At 46.0% G+C, this 25,741-nt stretch overlaps 2 protein-coding genes and 1 non-coding gene across 6 annotated transcripts; 1 reads left to right on the forward strand and 2 right to left on the reverse strand.

Annotated features, from left to right (window-relative positions):
- Positions 1 to 877: 877 nt before the first annotated feature.
- On the reverse strand, positions 878 to 948 carry trnag-ccc. Its single transcript has one exon. It is a non-coding gene; the product is annotated as a tRNA-Gly (tRNA).
- A 61-nt stretch (positions 949 to 1,009) lies between these two features.
- On the forward strand, positions 1,010 to 6,702 carry LOC117753056 (histone-lysine N-methyltransferase PRDM9-like). Of its 2 annotated transcripts, none has more exons than XM_034570896.1 (7): positions 1,010 to 1,289; positions 1,554 to 1,667; positions 1,747 to 1,839; positions 2,234 to 2,511; positions 2,602 to 2,669; positions 2,856 to 3,046; positions 3,202 to 6,702. In XM_034570896.1, the coding sequence occupies exons 2-7, from the start codon at positions 1,565 to 1,567 to the stop codon at positions 5,268 to 5,270; spliced, it is 2,802 nt and encodes a 933-aa protein (XP_034426787.1). In that variant the 5' UTR covers positions 1,010 to 1,289; positions 1,554 to 1,564; the 3' UTR covers positions 5,271 to 6,702. The 2 variants fall into 2 exon arrangements, with proteins under 2 accessions (XP_034426787.1, XP_034426788.1); XM_034570897.1 differs by having other exon boundaries at positions 1,206 to 1,289; positions 1,531 to 1,667.
- ppp1r9bb (protein phosphatase 1, regulatory subunit 9Bb) lies at positions 5,508 to 24,050 on the reverse strand. 3 transcript variants are annotated; one of them, XM_034570899.1, is made up of 11 exons: positions 23,928 to 24,050; positions 22,253 to 23,655; positions 12,969 to 13,101; positions 12,005 to 12,125; positions 11,199 to 11,303; positions 9,802 to 9,934; positions 8,655 to 8,807; positions 8,485 to 8,538; positions 8,147 to 8,376; positions 7,957 to 8,062; positions 6,996 to 7,046 (listed from the first exon to the last, which is right to left on the reverse strand). In XM_034570899.1, exons 2-11 carry the CDS (start codon positions 23,582 to 23,584, stop codon positions 6,996 to 6,998), a joined length of 2,418 nt encoding a protein of 805 aa, XP_034426790.1. In that variant the 5' UTR covers positions 23,585 to 23,655; positions 23,928 to 24,050. The 3 variants fall into 3 exon arrangements, with proteins under 3 accessions (XP_034426791.1, XP_034426789.1, XP_034426790.1); XM_034570900.1 differs by lacking the exon at positions 23,928 to 24,050 and having other exon boundaries at positions 5,508 to 7,046; positions 7,966 to 8,062; positions 22,253 to 23,584; XM_034570898.1 differs by lacking the exon at positions 23,928 to 24,050 and having other exon boundaries at positions 5,508 to 7,046; positions 22,253 to 23,584.
- Between the last annotated feature and the right edge of the window lie 1,691 nt (positions 24,051 to 25,741).

Raw genomic sequence — 25,741 nt, forward strand, 5'->3', positions numbered from 1 at the left:
TGATCATCATCTGACACAATCATCCAACAGAAACAACCTGTAACTCACCTTGGCAGCAGATCGTGATAAAGGTGTTTCTCTCTCCAGCTCCGGTAGAAAAACGTTTCATTTCCCCCAAAAACCTGTGTCAGTTACCGGGTAGAATCTGGGCACGTCACCGGTGTGAGCTCACCTGGGAACCTGGAGACACTCCTGTCCCCCAGTCATGTGTCCCAGATGTGACGTAAGTGACGTGAGACAGAGAATCTTCAGCACTGATTTTTTTATTTTTATATATATATAAGTATACAGGAGGAAGTCTACAAATAAAACAGTACAATAAAAATATTATAAATCCTAATGAAGAAATGTGTTGACAGCCTTTGTGTTAGTTGAGTTAGAAAGTCATTTTACATTTGTGTATAAAAACATTTTGCCGACATCAGTATTAGATTTATAATTTTTAATTTACAATACACTAAATAAAAATATGGATGATACATATTAAAATGTAATTGATTGAAGAAAGAAAGTTTCAGTGCATTTTTGTCCCTCGTGCATTGGAGAGATTTTGTGAAAACTTTAGTGAATTCTTCCATCTGTTGATATAGTTGTTAACTTTAATATATTTTATGAATTAAGTGCTTTCCTAACAAAATCAGGTTATTTAGGTTATTCGGGTACTTTAATTGACATCACATTCAAAGGGTTTATATCTTTGGATTAGACTCAAAAAAATTTAGACCATAATACTTCTACCTCATCACCAAGATCACAGACTCTTACAGAAATTACACGACTTGTCAGTCCAACAAATACACATGATCACATCATGATCACTGGAATCGCGAAAAACACATTTTCTTAGAGGAACCTGTAGAACCGGGACAAAAGCAAGTGCGCCGCCCGGGAATCGAACCCGGGTCGCAAGAATGGGAATCTTGCATGATACCACTACACCAGCGGCGCAGATGTACCTTGTTCTCACAGCGACGTTAGTTATAATATGGATAAACAGGAAATGCTCAAAAGGTTCGAATTGTCTCCGCTGATGTCTTTGTGTTTTGGTGTTGTGTGATTGTAGACTTGTGTGTGTGTGTGTGTTGTGTTGTTTTGACTCGTTAGTGAATAAACAGCTCAGGCAGATCTTGCGTCACCTCTTTTATTTTGGAAAAGAAATGGAAATGTGAGCCCTTACGCTGAAAGGGACATGTAATCACTACCGGGGGGGAGCGTCCTCGGTTTTGTGGCGTTTAGCCTGATTGAGCTATTTAGCGAAACAACCCCCGGAACAGAGCCTCTGTGCAGAAGTAGGTGCAAACATGTACTTATATTAATATAGAAACTGTTCATGCGACGTGTTGTTCTGTGTTAATGCCTCTGTTACAGCAACACTGGGACAAATGAGCTAATTCTGAGCTGTTAGCCTGAGGGTGGCTCCAGCTAAATGTGATGCTAGCTGGGCCACCATGCTAACTTAGCTAGCTGCTGCTGCTGCTTCTTATCTTGTCTTTTTTTTCTACGTGTTAGTGTAAATTCATTCACCCACAGATGTGTGTTGAATCCCCCCACAGAGGCTGCGCTCATGTCGGGCAGGAGCGACGAGGTGGAGTGGGTCGAGACAACCGAGGAGGTGGTTGTGATCGAGGAGTGTTTACCCCCTGATGACAACACCCCAGCAGGCACAGGTTCCCATCTTAGATTAGATCTTAGATGTGATTTCACACGCACACGTGTTTCTAAAATGTGTGTTTTTGTTTCTTGCAGTGATTCCTGTTTTAGATGCAGCAGAAGAACCAGTGCAGACGTTACTGGAAACTGTGGGGAAAGAGGAAACCACAGAGGCTGATGATGGCTTTTGTGAGTTCAAGATACTGGACATACCACTCACACACATTTCACCGTATATAGGTTACACACAAGATCACACAAGGACTTGCACGTAGGGACCATCTACAATCCAAGTCATAAACACAAAATGAATCGACACTCTAACATTTATAATCTTTATGAACATCATGTCTGTAAAGTGAAAATTCCCATTAAACATCCACAGAGATGAAAGGTGGGAAAAGTAAGTGAACCCTTGGATTTATTAACTGGTTGATCCTACTGTGGCAGAAGTAACCTAACAATCAAACACAGCAGCGTAGGTCAGACCTGCACATTCTTCAGGAGGAATTGTGTAGTGGCTTAAAATGGACATGTATAAAGATCCCTGACTGTATTCTCCTGTTTTCTTTCTATTCCCCAGACTGTGAGGAGTGTCTCCCCCTCTTCCAGGACCAAAGTGATCCCGCAAACATTAACGGCCCGTCTTTTATCCTCGACTTTCCCACGAGCGTGGGCGTCCCCCAGAGGGCCCTCCTCACTCTGCCCTATGGGCTGATGATAGGCAGGTCCAGTATTCCCTGGGCCGGCGTCGGGGTCATGAATCATGGACCATCGGTGTCTCCAGGAATGCATTTCGGACCATTTGAGGGGGAAGTGACAACAAGTGAAAATGCACTGGAAAGTGACTTTGCCTGGGAGGTGAGATCAGAGAAGCCAAACAGAGTGAACATGAGTCTTTACTTGTGGTTTAGTGTCATTCTTACAACGTCTTGTTCTCCTTTTCTGCAGATTTACAAAGGAGAACATGAGTTTGAGTACATTGATGCTGCCAGGGAATCACACTCAAACTGGATGAGGTGAAGAACACATCCTCATCATACACAATATAAGAGATAGACGGACAGTGAAGGTTGTTAGGTCACTGATACACTTGCTTTTTACGGACATACAGACGTCGTAGATGGTTTGAGTTTCTCTTCTAAACATTTCTGTAATGAATGTGATAATCTGAAATGTTTCTAATCTTCTTTCCTCACACACAGGTACGTCAACTGTGCTCGTAACAAAGACGAGAGCAATCTGCTGGCAGTTCCTTACAAGGGCAGCATCCTGTACCACTGCTGTCGCACCATACACCCTGGAGACGAGCTCACGGTGTGGCCCAGCGACAAGGTCCTCACCCTCTTCAGTGAAGCTTGGACCCAGATGTGGCTTATGAAGTTAAATTCAGCAGGTACGATCAATCAGTAGTCACAAGAATATATATATATATATATATAAGTTGGCTGCCTGCATTTCATTGGCTGTTTTCCTATTAATTAGTCATTATTTTCATACGTGGTAAAATGAAGCATGACAGTAACGTTTTCCTCCTCTTCTTAATTTCAGAGAATAATACAAGTTCGACATCTCAGATCTTCTTGTGCCCACACTGTCAGCTTTCCTTCACTACAGAGGCCTTTCTCCAGCGACACACAGAATACTTCCACACACAGCCTGCAGGGGGCTGCGCGACACCTGCTGACCCTGAGAATCCCAGTTCCGATGCCGACCCCAGTCCCTCTGTAGCCTCCCTGGTGGTGCTATCTGTCGATCCCGTTGACTCCAAAACATGTGAGGACTGCGGGAAGATCTTCAAGCAGATGCCTCACCTCAGGAGGCACAAACTTTGCGTCCACTCGAACAAGCGCCCCTACTGCTGCTCACAGTGCAGGCGGACATTCAGCCAGGCATCTGGCCTCATCAGACACCAGCTGGTTCACAGGAAGCAGACTGCGCCAAAAGCTCCCGATCAAAATGGTGAGAAAGAAGAGACCTTGACGAGGACGAGTTCAGAACTTTCTAAATCTGCAGATCCACCTGAAACTGATGAAACAAAGGAAATGAATGTAAGTGAGAATCTAGAAGAAGCTATGGATGTAACTGAAACTGAGAATACGTCTGCAGCAGAGGCCGAAACGTCTCAGTCCAACTGTTCAGACTGTGGAAAGAGCTTCAGAAATGACGCGTCCCTCAGAAAGCATAAGATGACTGTCCATGAGAGGCTGCGTCCGTACGTCTGCACCGTGTGTCAGAAGTGCTTTGGCCAGTACCACGACCTGACCCGGCACCTGCGGCTTCACCAGAAACAAAATGAAAGGAAAGAGGCGAAAAGTCAGTCTGCAGAGGAAACGACCACGTTGCCCTTTAGCTGTGCTGAGTGTTCCCTGACGTTCTCCTCGGTGGATTCCCTTCAGCAGCACATCAGTGAGCAGCACTCGGAAAATACCACAGAGGAACTTCAAGACGATGTCGATAACGATCAAAGCCATGACGCTGACTTCATTCCACCTCCCTCCGTGGCTGAATCGGTTGAAGCAACCCAGAAACAGCCCTCTCAAAGGCCTCAGCGACTTGCAGCCAGATCGAGGATTTCTGACATAACCAAGCTCATCGCTCCAAAACGAAGGGCGGACGGCAGCAAGAAGACGCCGCCCGCCAGCGCTCAGCCCGAGAAGAGCTGCACTGAACCAGGAGCACCGACTGTCCGGAACGTGAAGTACAAGTGGTTCAGCTGCAACAGATGCAAACGGACGTATGGAAACCCAGATGATCTCAAAGCCCATAAGTGCACATTGAAGCCGCTCAAGTGTGGTCAGTGTGGGGCAACCTTTAACAAGTCTGGCTTCCTGAGAAGACACGAGCAGACGGTGCACGCAAACGCAAAATCGTACCGCTGCGACCGCTGCGAGAAGGTCTTCGCTACGCCCAGTAAACTGAAACAGCACCAGAAGAGCAACACTTGTATGAAGTATCACTGCACGTCTGAGCCCTTCTCCTGCTCCTTCTGCCAGTTCTCCTTCACCGTGAAGAGCTACCTCATCAAACACATCAAGCGGCACCACCCGGTGGAGTTTCTCTCTCACTGCGAGTCGGACAACCTCATGGATCAGCTGGAGGAGGAGCAGGGGGAGAAGGAGTACACGTGCCCCCACTGCAGGAAGAGCTGCGCCAGTGCCAAAGCTCTCAAGTGCCACACGTGCTTTCAGCAGGTGAAGGTCCTGTACCTGTGCACCGACTGTGGAAAGGGCTTCACCAACCACTACAGTCTGAAGCAGCACCAGCGCATCCACACGGGCGAGAAGCCGTACAGCTGCCCCCACTGCGACAAAAGCTTCTCGTACACGGGGCAGCTCAACGTGCACCTCAGGACCCACACGGGGGAGAAGCCGTACCTGTGCACCCACTGCGGAGAGAGCTTCCGGCAGTCGGGAGACCTGAAGCGGCACGAGAGGAAGCACACGGGCGTGAGGCCCCACAGCTGCCCCGAGTGCTGCAAGAGCTTCAGCCGCCCGCAGAGTCTGAAAGCTCATCAGATGCTCCACATGGGACAGAAAATGTTCAAATGCACCCAGTGCGGAAAGAGCTTTTCAAGAAACTATCACCTCAGGAGACACCACCAGAAGATGCACATGTAATCAGGTCACACAGTTGGTTCATAATGAAGAGTTACAGATGTTTGTTTAATGTTCTGTACATATTATTTAAACTCGAGTTTGTTTGAAGATAAAGAATTTCATATACAAGTAGGATTCTCCAATTCAATTTATTCTGTTGATCGAGTCAATCTGAATAAAAGGAAGATGCACATTCACATGAACAAAATGCTCGTTTCACAATGTCAACTTGCTTTGAAATAAAAACCATCTTGACCGTTACTGTTGACCATTTATTCCACAAAACATACAATGCAAAGCATGTGCACTGTACAAGCCTTAATATTATGAAAATACTCATAACCATGCCTTTTTTTTCAATTTGTTAATCTTTGTTTTTGTCGTCATTCAGATCTACTACTTGTTTTACATGACACAGTATAACGTTGTCTATTGAACATCGCTTTTGTAAAGATTTTGTCCTTGTTAGCTTTCTTATTTCGCACCTGGACTATATTATAAATATTACGTAAAATATTTCAGTCTTACCTGAACTATACAAACATACTGGTTTATGACGGTCGTCACAAGTTGACTGGAGTTTCATTTTAAACTGTGCGTAAATTGAAACAGGTAGAAACCTGGCAGTGTTTTCCATGTGCTACACACAGCGGTGTCAAGTGCAGCTGCTGGTTTGTTTTTGTTTTAAATCTGCAACTTTGCTGCTGGTCACGGCTCCGTTAACACCCCAGTCCAGTCATGTTTCTCATATCAGTAGTCCTAACTAATACCAGTTACACAAGTCCTTGACAACATCCATTTTTAGAAGGGGGAGGGGAAAAAAAGAAGATCCATTTTTGATTTGTGGCACAGCAGTTGTGGAGGCTCGTCTCTGTGGTCCTGTTTTTTGTTTTTTTTTGTATTTTCAAAGAAGCGAGGGGTTGAAACTGGAGGATCGGTCGCTCGTTACTGAGTCTTTATGTGTAAAAAATACACAAACACTTCTGAAAGGTAGGCAGCAGGTGGTTTTCAAGGTTAAGTGACAAGACCCCTATGAAGGTTGGGTTACCGTTTGTACAACTTCAAAAAAAGAAAAGAAAAACTAAAATCCAAAAAAAACGTCTCGTTCCCGTTTATTCCTCCGTTCCAGTGAAGCACCTGGTGTGATGTCTTCTTCAGTGCAATCTCCGTCCATTTTACACGTCTTCGTCACATAAAATATACACAACAATCCTCAATCTCATTAGTTTATATTATGTTAAATGTTATACACATAATAAAAATTTTTTACAAACCAAATTGATTGTTAAACCACACAGTATCACATCTGTACAAACTCAGAAAAGAAGAAGAGGTCACGAAACTAGTCGAAAGAAAGAGAGGAGTTTGTTTTTTTTGGCAATTAAAAAGCAACAGCATGGTCTGTCACCGAACGACAAATTAAAAGGATTAAATACTGAACTTATAAAAAAAAGGAACATTACATCTAGAGCTCAACAGAGTCTGTATTCGTTGATGATAAAGATCCGTTCTTCACGTTCCCATTCATGTTAAACAGAAAAACAATGTTTCCAAAGGGTGAATACAAAGCCTGGGCTGGGGGGGGGAGGAACACATATACAGTATGTGACCGGAAACCAAGCTCAGGTTGGAGACAAGAAATACCCTGCGGTTCATTGCAAGTACTACAACACAATCGTCTACTTCATCTGCTGAAGTTCTGCTTTTTCGGAGACACACGACGGAGAAGAAGAAGAAGAAAAAGGCTTATAAAGGTTCAGATTTCAGCTCCTCCACCCGGCACTCGAGGTCGGCCACCTGCAGAGGAGACGCACACACAGTCAGGAGAAACGTTTATATACAAACTGAACTTAAAGTAGGGTTTTGATTTATAAAACAACTACATCAAAGGTTGAACATGGTGCATAACGTCACCCAGTGTTTCAAACCGTCTTGGACTCTACGTAGAGTTTTCTGGAGTCATCTGGAAAGCAGCTCTCTTTTCTCAAATCTATGTTAAAACTAAACCCTAAAACCACCATCGGTTAAAACACAGAGACGTCCCTCGTCCTCTCCTGCTCCTTCATGTCCTCAGACACGTTGTCTCAACACCGGTCGCCTCATACAACAATTGTGTCACAGAAGTGCGTGAGCTGCTGCTGCTACTGATGTCGAACACCTTTTTAATAACGTTAAATATATCTGAATTTCTTTTTTTAGACAAACACTTTGACTAAAATGTGTGAGTCACATCAGGGTTTTAAAAACCAACACCACAAAGTGACTAAATATGTTCCTCTGGGGGGGGGGTTGTGGTTATCGCTGGAGCTTTCACCTCATCGCACAACTTATTTTAAAGCTTGTGGAAATGTCACAAGATCTAGTGAAGAAGAGCTGTCGTGTCAAGTTGTTCTCACAAGTGCTGCAAAGTAAAAACACCTTGAGCTGAGGCTGAATTCTAGCAAACTAATTTAAGAAGTGCACAGTCAAATATATAGATGAAAAGTACCTACAATAATGTTATGTTAATATAACCAAATATCTTTTTCTTCCCGTTATGATGCATCAACTACCTGGTACACAGTGTTAGGTTGAATTTGATATCTCTCTCTCTTTGACTGTCCATTTGCATGTAGTTTATTATTTACAGAGTTGCTCATTGACTATATCTATATCTATATATATATAAAAGCTACGTGCCGGGTGAAGCAGCCTCGGTCTGTGTTACCTGCAGTACCTGTTCTTGAAGCTGTCCTGACTCCTCTTTCAGGAGGGAGGCCTCCTCCCCAACTTGTGCACAACGCTGGGTCTCCTTCTTCAAATACTCAATCTCCCTGATGAAGGCAGGACATGACACATTAGCTCAACTCAAATTAAACACATATATATCACACAACTCTTTAATGCCAGCTTCTTACTTCTGCTGATATTCCTTGATGAGGCGTTTGGCTTTGCTGTACTTGCGCTCCAGGGCCTGGTACTGGGACTGCGTCTCCTTCAGGTGCTCGTCCACCGCCTGGCACAGGCTCTGAGCCTCCATCCAGTAGCCCTCCAGCTTCTCCATGCGCTCCTTGTTCTCCTGCAGCGTCTGCTCCAGCTGAGCCTTGTCCATCCGCCAGCGCTGCTTGTCCTGCTCCGCGTGGTGCAGCTGGAAAGTTAACAGACCTCTGAGCTTTGAAATAATCCTTTGGTACTAGTATTAAATGTTATTTAGTATAAGATATATAATAAATATCATCTAAATTGAACACCTTACCTTTCTTTTCAGCTGCTGGATCTCAGCCTGCGTCACAGCATGTTTTATTTGGAGCTTTACAGCAGAGAGACGACATGTTTAAATACACGTGTTAATTTTAGGTACATGAGAGGAAACGAGCTGTGATTACACGTGAAACGTTCCACTTGAATCAGGAGACGTCCGCTCACCTCTTTGTATTTATGGGCCAGTTTCTCAGGGTCCGTCTCCAGGGGCGACATGTCCTCGTTCTCTGCCAAGTCGAACACCTCGATGGCGCTGGGATACGGCGGACTGACCTCCTCGTCCTCGTCCTCCTCTTCATCTGTGCCATACTCGGCGCCCTGCAGGGAGGAAGGTTACAACAGAGGTGATCGCCACCATCTCATAACTAAGGTCGTGCGAATGTTGTCCGTGTAATTTTGATTGTTTTAACACCTAGAATGTTTGTACTGGAGAAGAAAACTACTGTTTCCTGACATTTACTTTTTATTGCTCATAAAATAGGAAGTTGCTTTAACGAACAGATTTCTGACATTACAGTATGAGGACACTAGATGGTGCCAAACTCAAAAGAGCAGACTTGTTCTTTCCATTATACAACCGACTGCTTTTCAAGAACCACCCACCACCCCCCGTTCATGAATGGGGAAACTTCCTCTCTATCACCATAATGAAGCTACTTGTCCTTTTCTGGACTCGAGCTCTGTTTCAGTAAAAGAAAAAGGAGAGAAATAAAATCCGAGACGCAACGATTAACAAAGCAAACGTCCTCCAGCGTCACAAAATTTGAGTCGTCCTGATTTGTCCCCGTTTTGGAGCTCAGCTTATGGTTTAATCAGACTGATACTACACGCTGGACGGACAACGGCGTGGCTTCGCGCCAGAAGCACGCACGCACACACACACTACACACACACACACACGCACACACACACTACACACACAGCTACACCAGACCGAGTCGCTTCTGGTCACAATGGTGCAGAGTAACATTTCATAATCCTGAAGGGGAACCAAGGACACGTGTGGCCAACAAACGATCGCAAAAAAAAAAACTTAAACTTTAACACTATTCAGCGAAGCCTTTTGTTCTGTTGTCAAGAAGCTTATGCAGGACAAACGTTTCATATTCTTACTCTGAAGGTTGATAATGTATTCAGATAACTGGATTAATCCCCCTATCAAAACAACTGAGCTGCAAAACATTCATGCTCATCACAGGCTTTGTTTTGTTTTTTATTGTCTTGTAAAAATCTCCAGAATCAGTTTTGAGAATCAATTGCAGGAATATGTGTGTGTATGCGAGCAAGTGGCGGGGGAGGGGTCAGCACTGACCTCCTGTTCGTCCATGTACTGGTTGTAGCGCTGCTCCATCATCTCCCTCTGCCAGCGCTCCTGCTCCAGGGTCTGCTGGATGAGCTGGGCCACTTCACTCTGCTCGCCCGGTTTCTCTCGCCCGATCACAAACCTGGGTTTAAAAAAAAGAAAATCACCATTAAAACAACATCCCCGATAAGCCACTAAACCCAATCATGTTCAAAGGGCCAAGTCCTACATCTGACATGGTATAATACTGCATGTTGCATGATAAATAATACATGACGACCACTGTTTTTCATATATAATATTCTGCTTAGAGTGTTAACGCCGTCAGGAACGTGCGAGCTGTCTGACTGCAGAACAGAGCTTCCTGTTCAGAGGTAAACAAAGGCCGTCTCTGTGTCCTCGGCCTCGTCTACGATTAAAATCAACTCTGGTTCATTATAGACGCGACATGTTCCTGAATCTTTATCATATATATATATATAGACGGTAAAGCAGGGGAAAGTGCAGTGAATCACGATGAAGACGGTTATTAAGCTGCAGCCTTTCAATTTCTGCTGCACCAGCGGGTAATTAAATGTTCACCAGCACACTTCCTGTTTCTGTCTATTCGTCTCCCTGATGGTTTTTCTTTTTCCGTTTTTATGAATAGGACCAGAGCCCTGTGGTACCTCTCACCACCACTGCAGCGGATCCATAATGGATGAGCCATCTATGGAGGCCTCTGATCTTCACAAGTCACACAACACTAATAATTACAGCGCTGACCACCAAACCCTGAATTATGAATGAGCTTCGCTGACAAAAGCAGCACAAAGGGAACAGTCCGCTCCGCCCAAAACGCCAGAGAGGCTACAAATAGACCTCTGGCATTTCAAATCAATACTTTGGATGCCGGCTGTGTTTATTCCTGATATTCTCTGTGGCCTTAATATCTGAAAGTGTCCAAAAGGAGCTTTTTAAACACTGAAGGGTATAACCAAGACCCCGTGAGACGAGAGATACACATCTACAGTCTGAATGGGCAGGATGTGGTAGAAGTCAGCCCGGCGTGTAAAGACCGACTCTGGGTTGATATCAAGAGGAAACCACCTCTTTGAGCAAGAATGCTGTGTGTCACTGAGGCAGTGGAACTAAATGACGTTGATGTAGTCACAGCTACGGCTTTAAAAAAGGGATAGTTCACAGAAAAATGAAAAATTCTCTCATTATCTACTCACCACTATGACGATGGAGGGGTGGGTGAGGTGTTTGAGTCCACAAAACACTTCTGGAGTTTTAGGGGTAACTTAATTTGACTGAAGAATAACGATATAACTAAAGTTTCTACGCTGGTGTTGAGGTTGTTTGTGTCTCAGGTGAATCAGTGTTGTTGCAATGAAAGCACGACTGGTTGGAGGAGCTCTTACTTGACGGTTCCTGAGGTGTTCCTGAGTACAGTGGCGGCAAAAGTCTGGGTGACTCCGACCAAACTGGTCCCGTCCACCTCCACGATCAGATCGTTCACCTGGATCCTGCAGGAGAGCGCCAAAGGGAGAGATTTAGGATTTTACAGTCACGGGGTTCAACTGTTATTCAACCGAGTGAAACCTCTTTATACAGACGCCCACACAAACCGAGCTCCATTTATAAAGTCCTCATGCACGGCAGGGAGACGCGTTTGCATTTGGCGAGAACAAAAAGGAGACCGCGAAGCATCCACTCCTGGAAATAGCTCACCTCATGTTCACGTGTGTGTGTGCAAAGCAAAGGCTGAACACAGAGTTTGAACGAGGGCATTTCATTTTTACCGGAAAGTGAATTTTACAAACCAAAATGGGAACAGACTGCTGGTAGATATCAGAGAAGCTAGTTCAGTAAACGTCTTTAAAAGAAAACATTTGAATTTACTTCAGCCTTTAACTAGATCTTGCACTTGACTACACTCCTGCGTTTTTATTTTCGTGCACAATTCTTATCACTTTCTTTCTTTTGTTTTTATGCATCTTTAAATTGAATTACATTTATTTTACTTTCTTTATTTCCTTTTCTTTTAAATATCATTTTAACATGTTCTTATGTTACTTAAAATCTGTTCTCTTACATGAATTACATGGTTTTTTTGTTTGTTTTTTATTGGTATTGTATGTAAAGCACTTTGAGCTGCATTTCTTTCTATTATTATTATTATTATTATTATTATTATTATTATTATTATTATCATCATCATCATTACCTGCCATCCCTTTGTGCTGCTCCTCCGTCTGTGACCGTCTTGACGAAGATGCCCAGCTTCTCCAGGCCCATGTCCGCTCCTGCACCCATCCCGATGATGCTGATGCCGAGGCCATCGCCGTCTGAAAGAGAGCGAGGAACGCCAGGCCTGCCGTTACCACATGGTTATCCACGTTTGACAGACCAATCACAGCTCTTGCGGTCTGCGTCGCCTCAGCCAAAATTACATTTTTGGCGAGGTGCAGGTCAGGGTTCTGCGTGTATCCGACGCTGAAGCATTTGAATTGGTCCCAACCAGTGCCTTTGTTTGTTCCTGACTGAATTAATAAACAAAGCCAGTACACACAGCGGAAAATAATTTATATAGAACATATGGTATCCTGTGTAATCTGCCCTGTACACATTTCTAAATATAGCTTTCTATTAATATATTAATGCACCATAATGTTGCAGGGATGATGGTGGTGTGGCTCACTGGGGAGAAGGTAAAACCATTGCACTGTCTTTGCCCTGTGGGAAACAGGAGGGCTGACAGACGCCCGGGTGTGAACACTGAAGGCCACTTTAAATAAGTCACATTTTCTCAGCCCCGGTTAGTGCGTCATTGTTAAAACCGTTAAAACACATCACGTCAAACTTCATATAAACTGAGAGAATTTCCCCTCATGGAGAAATAAAACTTCCAGGTCTTTCAATCGAGGCTTTTCTCTTTTCTACTGCTTTTATTGAGTCACATCTGAGGGTTTATAATTAATTTATTTTTATTCAGACATGGGTTTTTTCTTTCATTCAGCTTGAGTGCTCGGTTTGTGACCATCGGCTACACACTACTATTCACGATGCATTATTGGATACAATGAATGCACTGTATGGGGTATAACAATTTGAACTCAACATTCAGACAGCACTTCACAATGTCAGACTCAGGGGACTGTAAAGCGAGTAGTAGCCATAATGTTCAGTACCTTTCTCCAGCTCCGCGGGGAACAGGTCCAGCCTCTCCACCCTCTTCTCCAGCTCGTACTCGGCAGACGCCGCCATGGGATCCACGTCTTCGTTACGCCGGTCATAATCCTCGTTGGGGTAGGTGGCAAACACCTGCAGGAGGAGACAGAGACACCGGGTCAGACTGAGTCACCGAGACATCTGAGTACTTATCTGTTCATAGTTTTGGGGATTTCCTGGTGTGACAGTTTGACACTTTGCTTCGAGTTGGACACAGAGACTCATATCTGTCACTGTAAAGCTGCTTTCAGACATGTATTGTATTCAGGACATTTCCCTGAGTGAATGTTTCTGACCCTGACAATCTCCAGCTGCGTTCTTCAACGTCCGGACCCAACTTTCTGGAGATTTTCCAAAGTTCAAGTCCGATAATGTCAAACTCTTCCTTAACAAAAAAGTACCTTCTGACTCTCGCTGCTTTGTTTTAACACGGCAGAGAGGTCAGCCAGCAGGGGTTAAACCTGCGGTAAAATGAAATGTGCGTTTCCTCTCTTTTCTCTGCAGCCATGCTGACTTATCTCTGCTTTGTTCTACTACCCAGTTCTTCTTGGGTTGTTTCCAAATATAGCGACTGCTACTGAAAACAGAGAACGCTCGACTTCCTGTGCACAGCTGGTAAACGCTGAATCACTTGTGTGGATCAACAGGTGAAAGGGGAAAAACATATTTACACAGACAATGTTGTAGATTGCACATTAATCTTGTTTGTGCATGAATGTTCACATTTAAATCCTCACGTATTTTTCTGCTTAGACTAAAACAAATAGAAACTAGTTTTAAATAGGTTTGTTATCATTCAGCTTCAGTTTTTTTCAGCACTCATGTGAACAACTTGACACAAAACCGCTTCTCTAGAGAGTCTGGTGGCGTTTAGAATGTTTTTAAAAATAGTTTTGAACAAGTGAAAGCACCAGCAACTATGACTGTCCTTATGAAACCACATTTAAATTCACTAGATCCTGATTTTTATTCGCATCTGCACCAAATTCACACACACACACTCACAAATTGTTAAGGAAAGTGAAAGAATATTTCCTAGATCCAACTCCTGAAAAAATGCCAGTGGTTCTTCCCCGACAGTCTGTGTATTGTGTATTCAGAAAAAAAAAAATCTAATACTAAATTCAATTAACACCAAATCCTGGGAGTCGGACTCAGCCGCGACGAACTGGACTCGTGGTTTGATAATAACTCGCCACCGCTGTTAATACAGACATAATTCAATTGAAATTCATCGACCAACTCAACCGAGGCGGCCGCAGCGTTTCCTCGAGGCCTCGGAGCCGTATCATGTCACAGCGGTAATGTGCACCGAAAAAAATCAATCACAGCCACTGAAGTTGCTCCCATGAAGAGAGAGAGAGAGAGAGAGAGAGAGAGAGAGAGAGAGACAGAGAGAGACAGAGAGAGAGAGAGAGAGAGAGAGAGAGGGAGGCCTCTGTTTCCAGGGCCCCGGCTTCCCACATTCACTCTGGTCGAACAGCATGACAGTTTACATAACCACCTCCAGCATGCTAATGGAGGCCTTCTGCAGCTGCGCACACACACAGACACACACAGACACACACACACACACTCTAGGCTGAATCTTTAAAAGCCCTCACTTCTTCCGAGGTGATTATGCATGCACCACCTTGCACGCTCCACTAGCCTCACTGATTCAGAGCCGGACCTTCTTCTTCTTCTTCTCGTCTCACACATTCTTTATTTATTTTATTTCTACACTTCTCTCCTCTCATCCCTTTGTTCTCTCCGCTGCCACATTTTAACACCTTTTTTTCCTCCTCTTTGTTTACTTTGCTCTCTCGCTGCTCCCTCAGCTGCTCAGTTTGTCCATCTGCGTTACAAACGCTCGCATCTCGTAGCTGCGGTGCGACTCCTCCAGTCGCACGGGCCTCATCTCCCTGGCAACCCGCACAGTAAAGAGCCTGTCAGTCTTGACAGCGGCTTTGAAACGAAACCAGCCCCTCCGCTCTCCAGCCATTCAGCGTGGTTGTATTTTCATGCATCATCGAACACTGTACACGCTTCTGTTTCTACTTTTCAAGGCTTCATCACCCACAGGAGCAGAGGTTAAGATATGTTTCATCTCATCATCACCGTCTGATCACACAAGTGCTGACGAGGCCCAAATGTTTCTCACACTGAGGCTTAAATATTACATTTACTCTAAAGTTCGACTGGGGTCAAACTATTAAATACATTTTTAAAACTACTCTCACGTATATTTAGTGGCAACTAAAGCTCCCATTGATTTATGAACCGTCATTTTTTAAGCCTTCAATTTGGCATTTCATCCAGCGCCATATTGGTAATTTGACACCAGAAATAACCATATTTAAAGGAACAGGGGGTGGAGCCTGAGTCTTATCTTCATATCAAGACAACAGAGGTAACAAACTGCTCATCTTACTTTAGGCAAGAAAGCCAAAACAATTTTTTTATCTGATCATCTTCAAATCCACCATTTAGCATTTAAAGATGCTAAATTATCAAATTACTGTTTCAAGCTAAGGGAAGGAAATCGATTCATGTCCAATTTCTGATTAATATCATTTGAAACTGAATATCTGAGGATTTTAGTTGGAAAGAACAAACGATTTCAAGACTTTAACTTGGACCATTTTAAATTGTAATGTGCATTTTACCCTTATCTTTAATCTTGTGACATTTTACAAACTGTACAATCAATCAGAAAGAGAATCGACATATCAATCCACAATGAAAATAATAATTACTTGCAAATATGACCCCACTGACACGATTTAAATCACAGTTTATGACATCAAATTGGACCTGACCCTGACCCTGACGCAGATGACAGATAGCATGGCAGCAGCACTGACGTCTAATGGCTTCTGATTTAGGTTACCTTTGTATTTAGAGGGATTAGCAGAATGTGGATTACAGACGATCAAACTACACTGTTTGCATCCTAAGTAAAAGAGCATAAAACAACAACAGCGCACGCCGAGCCTGCGTGGCCCCAGTGCACCGCTTCACTCCTTGGGTTTAAAGATCAAGGGGCCACAGCTGGTGGCACCCGTGCCCTCATTTCACAGCCACGACGCTGCAGAGGATCAGACGACGAGGCTCTGCTGCGTTTTAACGTGGCACTGGAAAAACATTGTGGGGGCGGGTGCTGTGACCTGCAGCCTTGAGCGAGTTCGAGGCCGGTGCCGCGCTGAAGGCCGGGCTACACTCTTGGCCTCGCGGACACTTTCGCTTCCTGACGACAATGATGACGGACTAATTGGATCCCAGCATGATACAACACTCTACCTCACATTTAGCCTGCGGCGTAGTAGAAGAACTCCTCGGACAGTGAGGTGGCTATCTTTGGAAGACAAACATTGGGATTAAAGGCAGGGTGGCGGAGGGGGGGTGGGGGGTGGAGATGGACACTGTTCCAGTTGTAGCAGATAGTAGGTCAGAGGAGCTAACAGATGGCCAGGAAACTCCCTTCCTCCCTCCCTCCGTTTCCAGCCGCCTGGGATGTCCTACAAAAGCTCGGCGAGCAGCTAGCAGCTCTGGAGCCTCGCGCCAGCTAACAGATTGTGTTTGCATCTATAACGGGCGCCCGCTCGGGACAGTAAAGTGTATAATACACAACCGACATGTGACAGCTAACACTTTGCAATGCAGCTGCCGTGACAGGCGATGGCTAAATGATAGAGCTGCAGCGGAGGCCTTGGCTCCCCCGCAGCATGGTTGCATGTTGATGGACCTCTGGCTACAGTGTGATGTAACACTGTGGTGCTTTAACTAGCAGGACAGTCCCCCCCCCCCAGCCCCCAAACCTCACCGCACCCCAGCGCCCACAGCAGCATGTCAACCGCCATGTTTCTTTCCCTCTGCACTCTCTTATTTTGGATTCAGCCAATAGGAAGTGTGGGGGTGGTGCCATTGGTTTTTTCCCAACAGAAATAGCACCTTTCCGCTTAGTCTCCCCACAACACCCAACTTTCCACCACTTTTATTACCCTTTCTATTCTTGCAATTGTTTCAGCCGGTCTCCACTTCTGCTTTAAAACGCATGCAGTGTTTTAAGGTGATTACCGAGCATGACGGGAGTTCTGTGAAATGGCTGCTCCTGCTGTTTGGTTGGACATATGCAAACCAAAAGAAGCACTTCTCCTCTTAACGGCCCAATGACACCCCCATTAATTGCTTTCCCAAACGACCACAGGTCAAACATGTCCAGAAGTGGCAGGTAATTGCTTCCAAATCCTCCTTAAATTGGGGGTTAATCCAGATCCCAGATGTACGACACGCAGATAGAAAATAAGGATGCGTGTCCCCTCGTGGCCGCCGCCGCCGCGCTGGGCCGCTCTCCCCCGGCCAACAAAATGGATATAGTGGGCTTGTCATCGTAATGGCTGCATGGCACCAGAGTTCATCCATTTTGGCAGGACAGTGTGTGGTCAGCAGTCGTATTTAGGCTTAGCGCTGACTCCGGGGACCGACATGACAGCAAGAGAATAAGGTCAGCCACAGACGACTCAATAGCAGTATTGTATCTGGATGAAAGAGACTTTACAACTACATGATTACTACACTGCACACATCACTGTATGAATATTTATCTAGATATACTGGTATTATTTGTGTAATTTGTATTATACTTCATTATATTTGTTAGCCAACTAACTACTACATTATTGTTTTACGACATATGAATAATTTAGGTTAATTATAATAATGTATTTTATTCCCCGGCGCCTTTCTACATTCCCAAGGACAACATACTATATATAAAACGAATAAACACATGAATAATTTAAGTTAAACCATCAGATCACAACTATACAATCATCGGCCTTGGCAGAGGCATTTCATAGTCACATAAATTGATCTAGGGACTTTCTGCAGTTTTATTTTTGCATATATTTGTTTTCCCGTCTTTCTATGTACATCCCTTGTGTCGCTGTAAAATGAAAAAATCAAACACTTTACCGACAGTGTTGTGTTATTCCTCTGTGCCACAGTTACCAACCGCTTGACAACACACACCCTGGGTTTGAGTGTAAATAAGAAGCAGGATGTAATGTTGACATGAGTCATAATCAAACTATATATGATGTAAATGGGATTATGAATGAGATATTCTATTAGCAACTCATGTAAACATCATAATCTAAATAATATCTCTATAATATCCAAATATTTTCCATGTGAACATGTCTATTGAGACAGTGCTGCACTGGATAACATGGGCACCGCATCAAAACAATGGGAAAAGTATCGCTTTGCAGTAAGAAAAATATAGAAAAGCATCAGTCTTATCTCTTAATTTCTCCCTTGGGAGTCAAATAGTATCTTAACCATAGAAGATGTAAAGTCTTCGAAACTCACAAACACTTCAGTCACTGCAACCAGCGTCTATTGTTCTTTAAAAGCTCATCAAGTCGAGGGCAGGTTGGATGAGATGAAACCAGCACTCAGACATAATGAGCGAGACATTGCATAACGTGGCTTGTCGCAGTAAAATGAGCGAACGTGGGCGCAACACGCTAAAATGCTCGCAGCCCACCACCACTGCAGGGCTGAGAAGTGGGGCACAGTGACCTTGCTGATAATCCGTCTGCTCTCCCATCCCTCCTGGCTGCGAGTAATGCACTGGACGAAACGCCTCCGAGTCTAAGTAATAGACGGTTTGAGGATAACTCTGACATATGGTGATGCATCACCTCTCCCCCCTGGGGCCGTCGTTCACCGGCTGACCCCAGCGGCAAACACAGAACCACCAAAAGGTTGCATTATGGGTACTCCTTCTTTTACGGTTTACAGCAATTCCTCCTCGCTGTGTGTTTGTCAGATTTCAACACCCTCAGTTTATCATGATATAAGAACAGTGATGGTTTGTGGTAATGATACAGTGTGAAAGAAAATCATAGGTGTTCTTTGAGCAGACTGGAGGGGCGGCTGCTCAGAGGCGCGTAGGCAGCAGAAACCCAGGTGTGTGTCTGTGTGTGTGTGTGTGTGTTGTGGTGTTGATTGAGGGGAGTGTGAGAGTAGGCAAAGAGTGAGAGCGAGGTGATTAAGGTGCACGAAAAATAAATCAGATTATTTCTGGGTCGGAGGGAACACAGTGTCAATCCAGGGGAGATTATCTATTTCATCTTTTTCGACAAAAAAACCTCTCTCCACCAGCTGCACAATACGATCAATACTAAAAAAATAAATCCCCACATGCCAGGGGACCACAACATGAACTTAACCATACACCGATACCGAGTGATTAGAGAAGGAAGCCATAACAAACAGAGAATAAATAAGACGGCTTCCTGCGTTGGACGGGGAGGCAGCGGCCCTGAGAGGCGAGGTGGGCCTGTGACGATAACAATGCTGCTATTTTTACTAACAGTAGGAGACTGGTGACAAAGAGCGAGAAGGGAGAGAAGAAGGGAGCGAGAGAGAACGAGCGTCAGGAGGAGCACACAAAGGCTCGAGTGTGAACTCTACCCGGAGCAGAGATGCTATTTTTTGCCGACTTGAGACGACGAGCGTAGAGACAGAGACGAGCGTTCACAGAGACAGACATGTGCCCAAGACGTCCAACCGCCACCGCCACAACAAGCCGTAGCTGTGGCCAAGAGCTGAGGGGGAAATATGCACTGACATACATGGCCACTTCCTGTTTGGAGCTGACACCGTGACTTCAGAGCGACAGAGCCGTTATACAGTCGCATGACATTTGAGCTGCATAATAACGCCCCTCCCATTTGACCTCGCTCCCCCTCCTCTCGCTTTAACTCTCACCCACCCCTGCATCAATCTCCATAACAAAGGCCACAATGATACAGTGTGAAAGGACGCAGCGGGAGGTTGTTCTCTGGTGACGGCAGCAGGGTCACAAACAAGTTCTGCTTTTTTTTTTTGTTAAATCCAAGCCTGAGATTTGACTTCTTTATCGCAGCACAAATAAAAGCTTCCTCCTGCTCCATCCTCGATCTCGCGAGGATGAAAAGGCTGTTTTCTCATTTTCTCCTGCTTTAAACTCACAATGACGGAGACACTAAAGCTCCGGAGTGAGTAATATGGGATTTATGGGATTTTCAGCACAGGTGGGGGGGTGGGGGGTAAAGATCATTGTGTGGATATTAAAGCTCAACAGAAGCTCAACACAAGTATTGGAGTTTTTTTTTCTTTCCTCATTTGCTTTAAAGCTGCATTTCTTGTTTGTTTTTTTATGGAAGTTTAAAAGAACGTATTTGTAAAGCTATTATCATTTCCTCCCTTTCCTTGTGCAGATATGTTTACAGCCAGTGTTTCTCGTGCATCATTGATGTCTCGACAACAGTTTAATGAATTTCCTTCCTCATAAAAAAAACATTTGCAAAGCTAATTTTTGTTCTCATTGTTTACGTCTGTTTACATTGTCTTGTCACCTCCGTCTTCCTCACAAGCCCGACCAATCACGAGCCAGTCTCAGCTGTCAATCAACCTTCACCCGATTTTATAAGCATCAAGAAGAAGGGGATCAAGATGGAGTTGGCTTTACTTTAGGTGAGCAGTCATCCATCTTTATTTACAGTCTATGACGATAACTCACAGACACTCACATTGCCCATTTGTTGGTACTGTTGCCATGGCAATGCTCATCAATAGCTGTGTGTCAATTCTAATTCGGGAGCCGCATCCTTTCGTAGGCTGCGTTTGAAGACCTAGCATCTGCGAGACTAGACTGTTCCAACTCTAAGGCGCCAACAAATGCATCCTCCTCCCCCCCCCCCGAGCAACGAAGGCTCCCCCAGGCCCAAAATATCCCATGATACATTGGGCTTCATTCGAATTAATTTGTATATGCAAGTACTCAAGTGAACAGCTAACAATACACGTGATAAAACATCTTCCCAGAGTTTTTCATCAACCAAAGAAAGTTGTCGTCCGTAGCTCTGTTGCTAGGCGACGGCTGCAAGGGCAAAGACAAACTGAAGACCGGACAGTATAACAGTGGTTGGGACGATGCGATCTATGAAGCCGACGTCTGTTTCGTAGAACGCGTCCGCCGAAGGATGCGGCTCCTGACACAGCTTAGGAATGTGTAAGGTGGAACTTCTGAAGGACCCCTGAAGGTGGGGGTGGGTTCATTTGCCTGTTCAAATATTAACCATCATTCTACAATATTGCTCAGGTCTCCTTTACAGACCTTAAGCTCATATATACATTTCAGGCTCTGGCGCTGTGTGAAGGCGCTGCAGAGCCAATGTGCAGCCAGGAGAAGAGAGCAACTTTCAACTTGACTGGTCGTGATACGGGACAGGAGCCCTTTGTCGCTGGGATGGTTTCTGTGTGAGGGAATGTGTGTGTGTGTGTGTGTGTGTGTGTGTGTGTGTGTGTGTGTGTGTGTGTGTGTGTGTGTGTGTGTGTGTGTGTGTGTGTGTGTGTGTGTGTGTGTGTGTGAGATGTTCAGTGTCAGGGCTCACTTCAGCTGCCTCAGACCTCGAGGCAGAGCAGCGAGTCTGAGCTGCAGAGGATCCGATGCTCCTCTCCGGATCATTACACCACCCACAGACACACAGAGACACTTTAAATCAACTCTACCTCCTCTACCTCCTCCTCCTCCTTTCCTCTCCTCCTCCTCCTCCTCCTCCTCTCCCATCTCACTGGTCCAAGAGGAGATTTCTCGCTTCCTCTCTCTCTCTCTCTCGCTCACACACAAATAACACTCCATTACTCATTCAGCTCCTCATCCACTGTCCACTATCCACTCCTCTAAAAACAGGGCTAATTATCCAGGCCCTTTTTTTTTTGTTCCTCCTCCTCCTCCTCCTCTCTCTGCACCCCCCACCAGGCAATTATTTACAGAAGCAGCTCCAGATAAGTATCTACATCGCAGCTCTTTAGGGGCCCGTGTCAGCTGCACAGCAGGAATGCACGACCATCCGCTGGCAGCTGGGGACACTGGCGAGGGAGGGGTGGGGGTGTTTTAGTGGTGTGCACTGGCCCCCCGCGTTGGAACAAGGGTGAAAAACCAAAAACGTCAGCATCATTGTGACACCGGCAGAGAGGCTGAGTGAGTTCATTAAAACAGCTGACGGAGAAGACTGCGACTGAACCGCCGGTGGATGAACTTTGAGGTCAAGTTCAACCTTTCAAAACACAGGAGGAGAGAGAGAGAAGACAACCAGGATTCAGCTCCTCAGCCTCAGAGGGGGGGGGGGAGAGTCTCACCTCCTCATCTTCATAACCTGGAATCAGAACTGTTAATTTGGTGTGTTAGCGGATCATGTGTCCTCACCTTGATGGCGTCTGTGCTGAAGCGGATCTTCCTGGACGTGGGGGGGCTCTCCTCCGCAGGCAGCCCAGTAATCTCCACACAGCTGGACTCCGGGTCGTAGCTGTCGTCTACCTCCTCCTCCTCTTCTTCCTCCTCCTCCTCCTCCTCGTCCACTTCCCCGTCCTCCCCCACCGCGCTGTAGGTGCTGATATCCAAAGAGTCCAGGCCCGACCGGTCGTCCCTCAGAGTCCTGTCCTCCTCAGCATCCTTCTCCCGCTCCTGCCTCAGCAGCTCGCCTCCCTGCAGGTCTTCTCCGTTCTCCACGGAGATGCGGATGCCGCCATGCAGTGTCGAGCTGGAGGACTCCGAGAGTTTGACCTCAGCACCTGCGTCCGATACAGTGCGTCCTCTCTCCTCTCCCACACCCAGGGGACGCTCAGAATTTGGGGAGCTTCGGCCAACACTCTGGCCCCCATTGATGCCCCCAGATGGGGGAGGCATCCTCCCCCTGGGGGCCCTCGGAGGCCCCTCTTGGTCCCTCTGATAGCCAGCATCCTCGTCCTGGCCGCCTGCTGCAAAGGCACTGACTCTCTTTGTGATTATTTTGGAGTTCAGCACACCCACCTTGGCGCTGACCCCTCGGGAGGGCAGCGGCGGGGTGGAGGAGAGGCGGTGGAGGTTGTTCCGGAGCTCGGCGGCCCGCTCGAACACGGCACTGAGCTGGCTGACGGTGGGGGACACGGCCTCGCTGGTGTCCAGGCTGTCCAGGGACTCGGTGCTGCCGTTGAAACGAGCCATCACGTCCAGCCTGCCGTCCTGGAAGCCCGAGGCCTTGTCGGTCTTCAGCAGGACCCGGGTGGTGGCCAGCTTCTCCTGCTGCTGCTGCTCGAAGATGCGGCGGGTCTCCTGCAGCTTGGAGTAGCTCGGGGACGAGGCCCGCTGGTGCCCGTTCTCCGGTTTGGGGTCGAACTTGTTGACGCGCTCGGACACGGAGGACCCGAGCTTCAGGAGCGCGCTGTGGTCCACGTTCTCGTTCAGGCTCCCGGCTCTGGGGAGGGAGAGACGCACGGATTTCTCCGCGGTCCTGCCGCCGCCGCCGCCGCCGCCGCCGTCCTCCGCCTCTGCGTCGGCCGGGGCCGTGGTCTGCATCTGCTGGAACATGTTCTTGATACGGTGCACGTTGGAGCCGTACCTGCGCCCCCGGGGGCCGTCCTGCATGTCCCCGTTGGAGGAGCCGTCTTTGACGGGCTTCAGGGCCTGCATCCCCGCCTCGTACGCGTTCCTGTGCGGGGACGGGCTCCGGAGCGTGGAGCCAGAGCCGGTGCTCTTGGATGTGGATTCGGTCTTCATCATGGTCGGGTCAGGCGGCGCAGCGGATGCTCACGGACGGCATGTCTCCGGTCTCGAGCCCCCGGCGGTGAAATCTGTGTGGAGCCAGACGAGCCCGGCAGATGGAGAGAAACAAAAACAACAGATCGCATTAGAGGAGGAGGAGGAGGAGGCCCTGTCTGCATCCGCTGCGACTCACGTCCCGACGCTACGGAGAAAGTGTGCACGATGCATCTGTCATTAGCCCGCTCGCCGCTACACAATGAAAACCTGCAGCAGATAATTGCGTTAGTCATTAAAAAGCAGACATTGGCGCAGGAGAAGTGGAGCAGCGCGGATTTGCCGCAGCTGACGACAGATTGCTTACGTTTAATCCCTTTTTCCGGGCAGCATCATTTTGATCTGTTCATTCTGGAAGCTGCAGATTTCTGCTGCTGCTGCTGCTGCTCACAGCTGCTGCTGCATGGAGGAGCGAGCCCCGGGTCCTAGTGCCCGTTCCTCCTCCTCCTCCACCTCCTCCTCCTCCTCCTCCTGTGGGTCTGTGTGCAGCTGCAGCATCACTGAGACTCATTCATTTATCACCTGCAGGAAATGACTGATATCATGTGTTGCAGTGACAGATTTCATCCATGACACACAGGAAAAATGTTTTAATGGTGCAAAGTTTGGGACAAACAAAGGAGTAATGATGGACATTGTGAAAAATGCAAAAAGTAATAGTGACAAGAACAGCTGCAAAAGCTAAAAGGCTCAACGCAGTGTGTGTCTGTGTGTATATATGTATGAATGCACGAGTTTAATTGTAAAATATAGTGAAGTTGAAGGTAAGATAATAAGGTAAGGCAAGGCAAGATCATTTAAGGTAAGATAAATTAAGGTAAGATCATTTAAGATAGGCTAATAGTGTAAGACAAGTAAAGGTAAGATAAGAGAAGATAATAAGGTTAAATAAGGTATGGTAAGTTAATTTGAGATAAGATAAGGCAAAAATAATAAAGCAAGACAAGGTAAGGTAAGATAAGAGAAGAAATGCCGCATTCCTATACACAGAGCTCGGAATTACCGACCCCCGAGTTGGAAGCTGCGACTGGAACGCACCCTCAAGTCGGACTTTCAATCAATCAATCAAATTTTATTTGTATAGCTCATATTCACAAATCACAAGTTGTCTCACAGATCTTAACAAGGTGCAACATCTTCTGTTCTTGACCCTCAACAAGAGTAAAACTACCAACAAACCCAGGACTCCTTTGTGTGAGGATCTCTCTCACGGGACGGACAGAAGTGCAGAAGATGCTGCGTGTAACTGAGAAGATCAACAAAATAACAGTATTCACAACATTGATTAGAAGAACCAGTTTGTGGCTTCCTGTCACACTCAGAACTGATTTCAAATAGAAACTGTGAGGGCTCCACGACGATGGAAGAATCTGGGAATCAGACAAGCTGTTGTCCTCCTTCAAATCTCGTTTAAAGACTAAGTTTTGTAAAATGTCTTTTACCTAGATTTCTTGTGTCTTTGTGTCTGTCATTTTTCTGTTTCAATGTTTGTGGAGCACTTTGTAAACCTGATTTTGAAAAGTGCTATATAAATAAAGTTGTATTCTTTTTATTATTATTATTATAATTTCCCACATTTGAAAAACACATCTGGCTCCATCTGACAGATCAACCTGAGGTGTCCTGAACTCGACTCTCATTAGGACCCAGTGAAACTTCCCTCACGTCAAACCTCCAGTAACACATCCGTTCTTCTCAGGCCACATTGTTGCTTCCTGCGTCCTGCGTCTGTCAGCACACATGCACACATGCACACATGCACACATGCACGAGTATCATCACAGACAAAGCTTCCCCCTGCTGTTCTCACACTGATCAGGACTTTATACTGATTCCACTGATTCAGCTGCACAAGGACAAACACTGTGAGTCTCACACTGGGACCACAACACACTGCTCATGTTTACTGAGCTCATTCTGTCTGACAGCAGAGACCCACTGAGGCTGAAGGACACAACTGCAGGGACAACGTCTACAGAGACCGGGCTGCTGTCAGTGAGGCAACAGCGCCACCTAGCTCTGCAGTGAAAGTCACGGTGTGTAACCTGAGGAAAGTGACAGAGTGAAAGAGTTGAATGACAAAAATTAATGTTTTTTTTTCTGTTTATAGAACTAACTTTA

This window comes from Hippoglossus hippoglossus, chromosome 19 (genome assembly GCF_009819705.1).
Source record: "Hippoglossus hippoglossus isolate fHipHip1 chromosome 19, fHipHip1.pri, whole genome shotgun sequence".
Lineage (NCBI taxonomy): Eukaryota > Metazoa > Chordata > Actinopteri > Pleuronectiformes > Pleuronectidae > Hippoglossus > Hippoglossus hippoglossus.

What these genes read in the sequence shown, in the direction of transcription:
- LOC117753056 (XM_034570896.1), top strand. Translation starts at nt 1,565, where the DNA reads ATGTCGGGCAGGAGCGACGAGGTGGAGTGGGTCGAGACAACCGAGGAG. An exon ending in CAACACCCCAGCAGGCACAG is followed by an intron (nt 1,668 to 1,746) that starts GTTCCCATCTTA and finishes TGTTTCTTGCAG; the next exon opens with TGATTCCTGTTTTAGATGCA. An exon ending in AGAGGCTGATGATGGCTTTT is followed by an intron (nt 1,840 to 2,233) that starts GTGAGTTCAAGA and finishes TCTATTCCCCAG; the next exon opens with ACTGTGAGGAGTGTCTCCCC.
- ppp1r9bb (XM_034570898.1), bottom strand. Translation starts at nt 23,584, where the DNA reads ATGATGAAGACCGAATCCACATCCAAGAGCACCGGCTCTGGCTCCACG. An exon ending in AACACCTCAGGAACCGTCAA is followed by an intron (nt 9,935 to 11,198) that starts GTAAGAGCTCCT and finishes TTTTAAACCCAG; the next exon opens with GTTTGTGATCGGGCGAGAGA. An exon ending in TCCAGCAGCTGAAAAGAAAG is followed by an intron (nt 8,377 to 8,484) that starts GTAAGGTGTTCA and finishes TTAACTTTCCAG; the next exon opens with CTGCACCACGCGGAGCAGGA.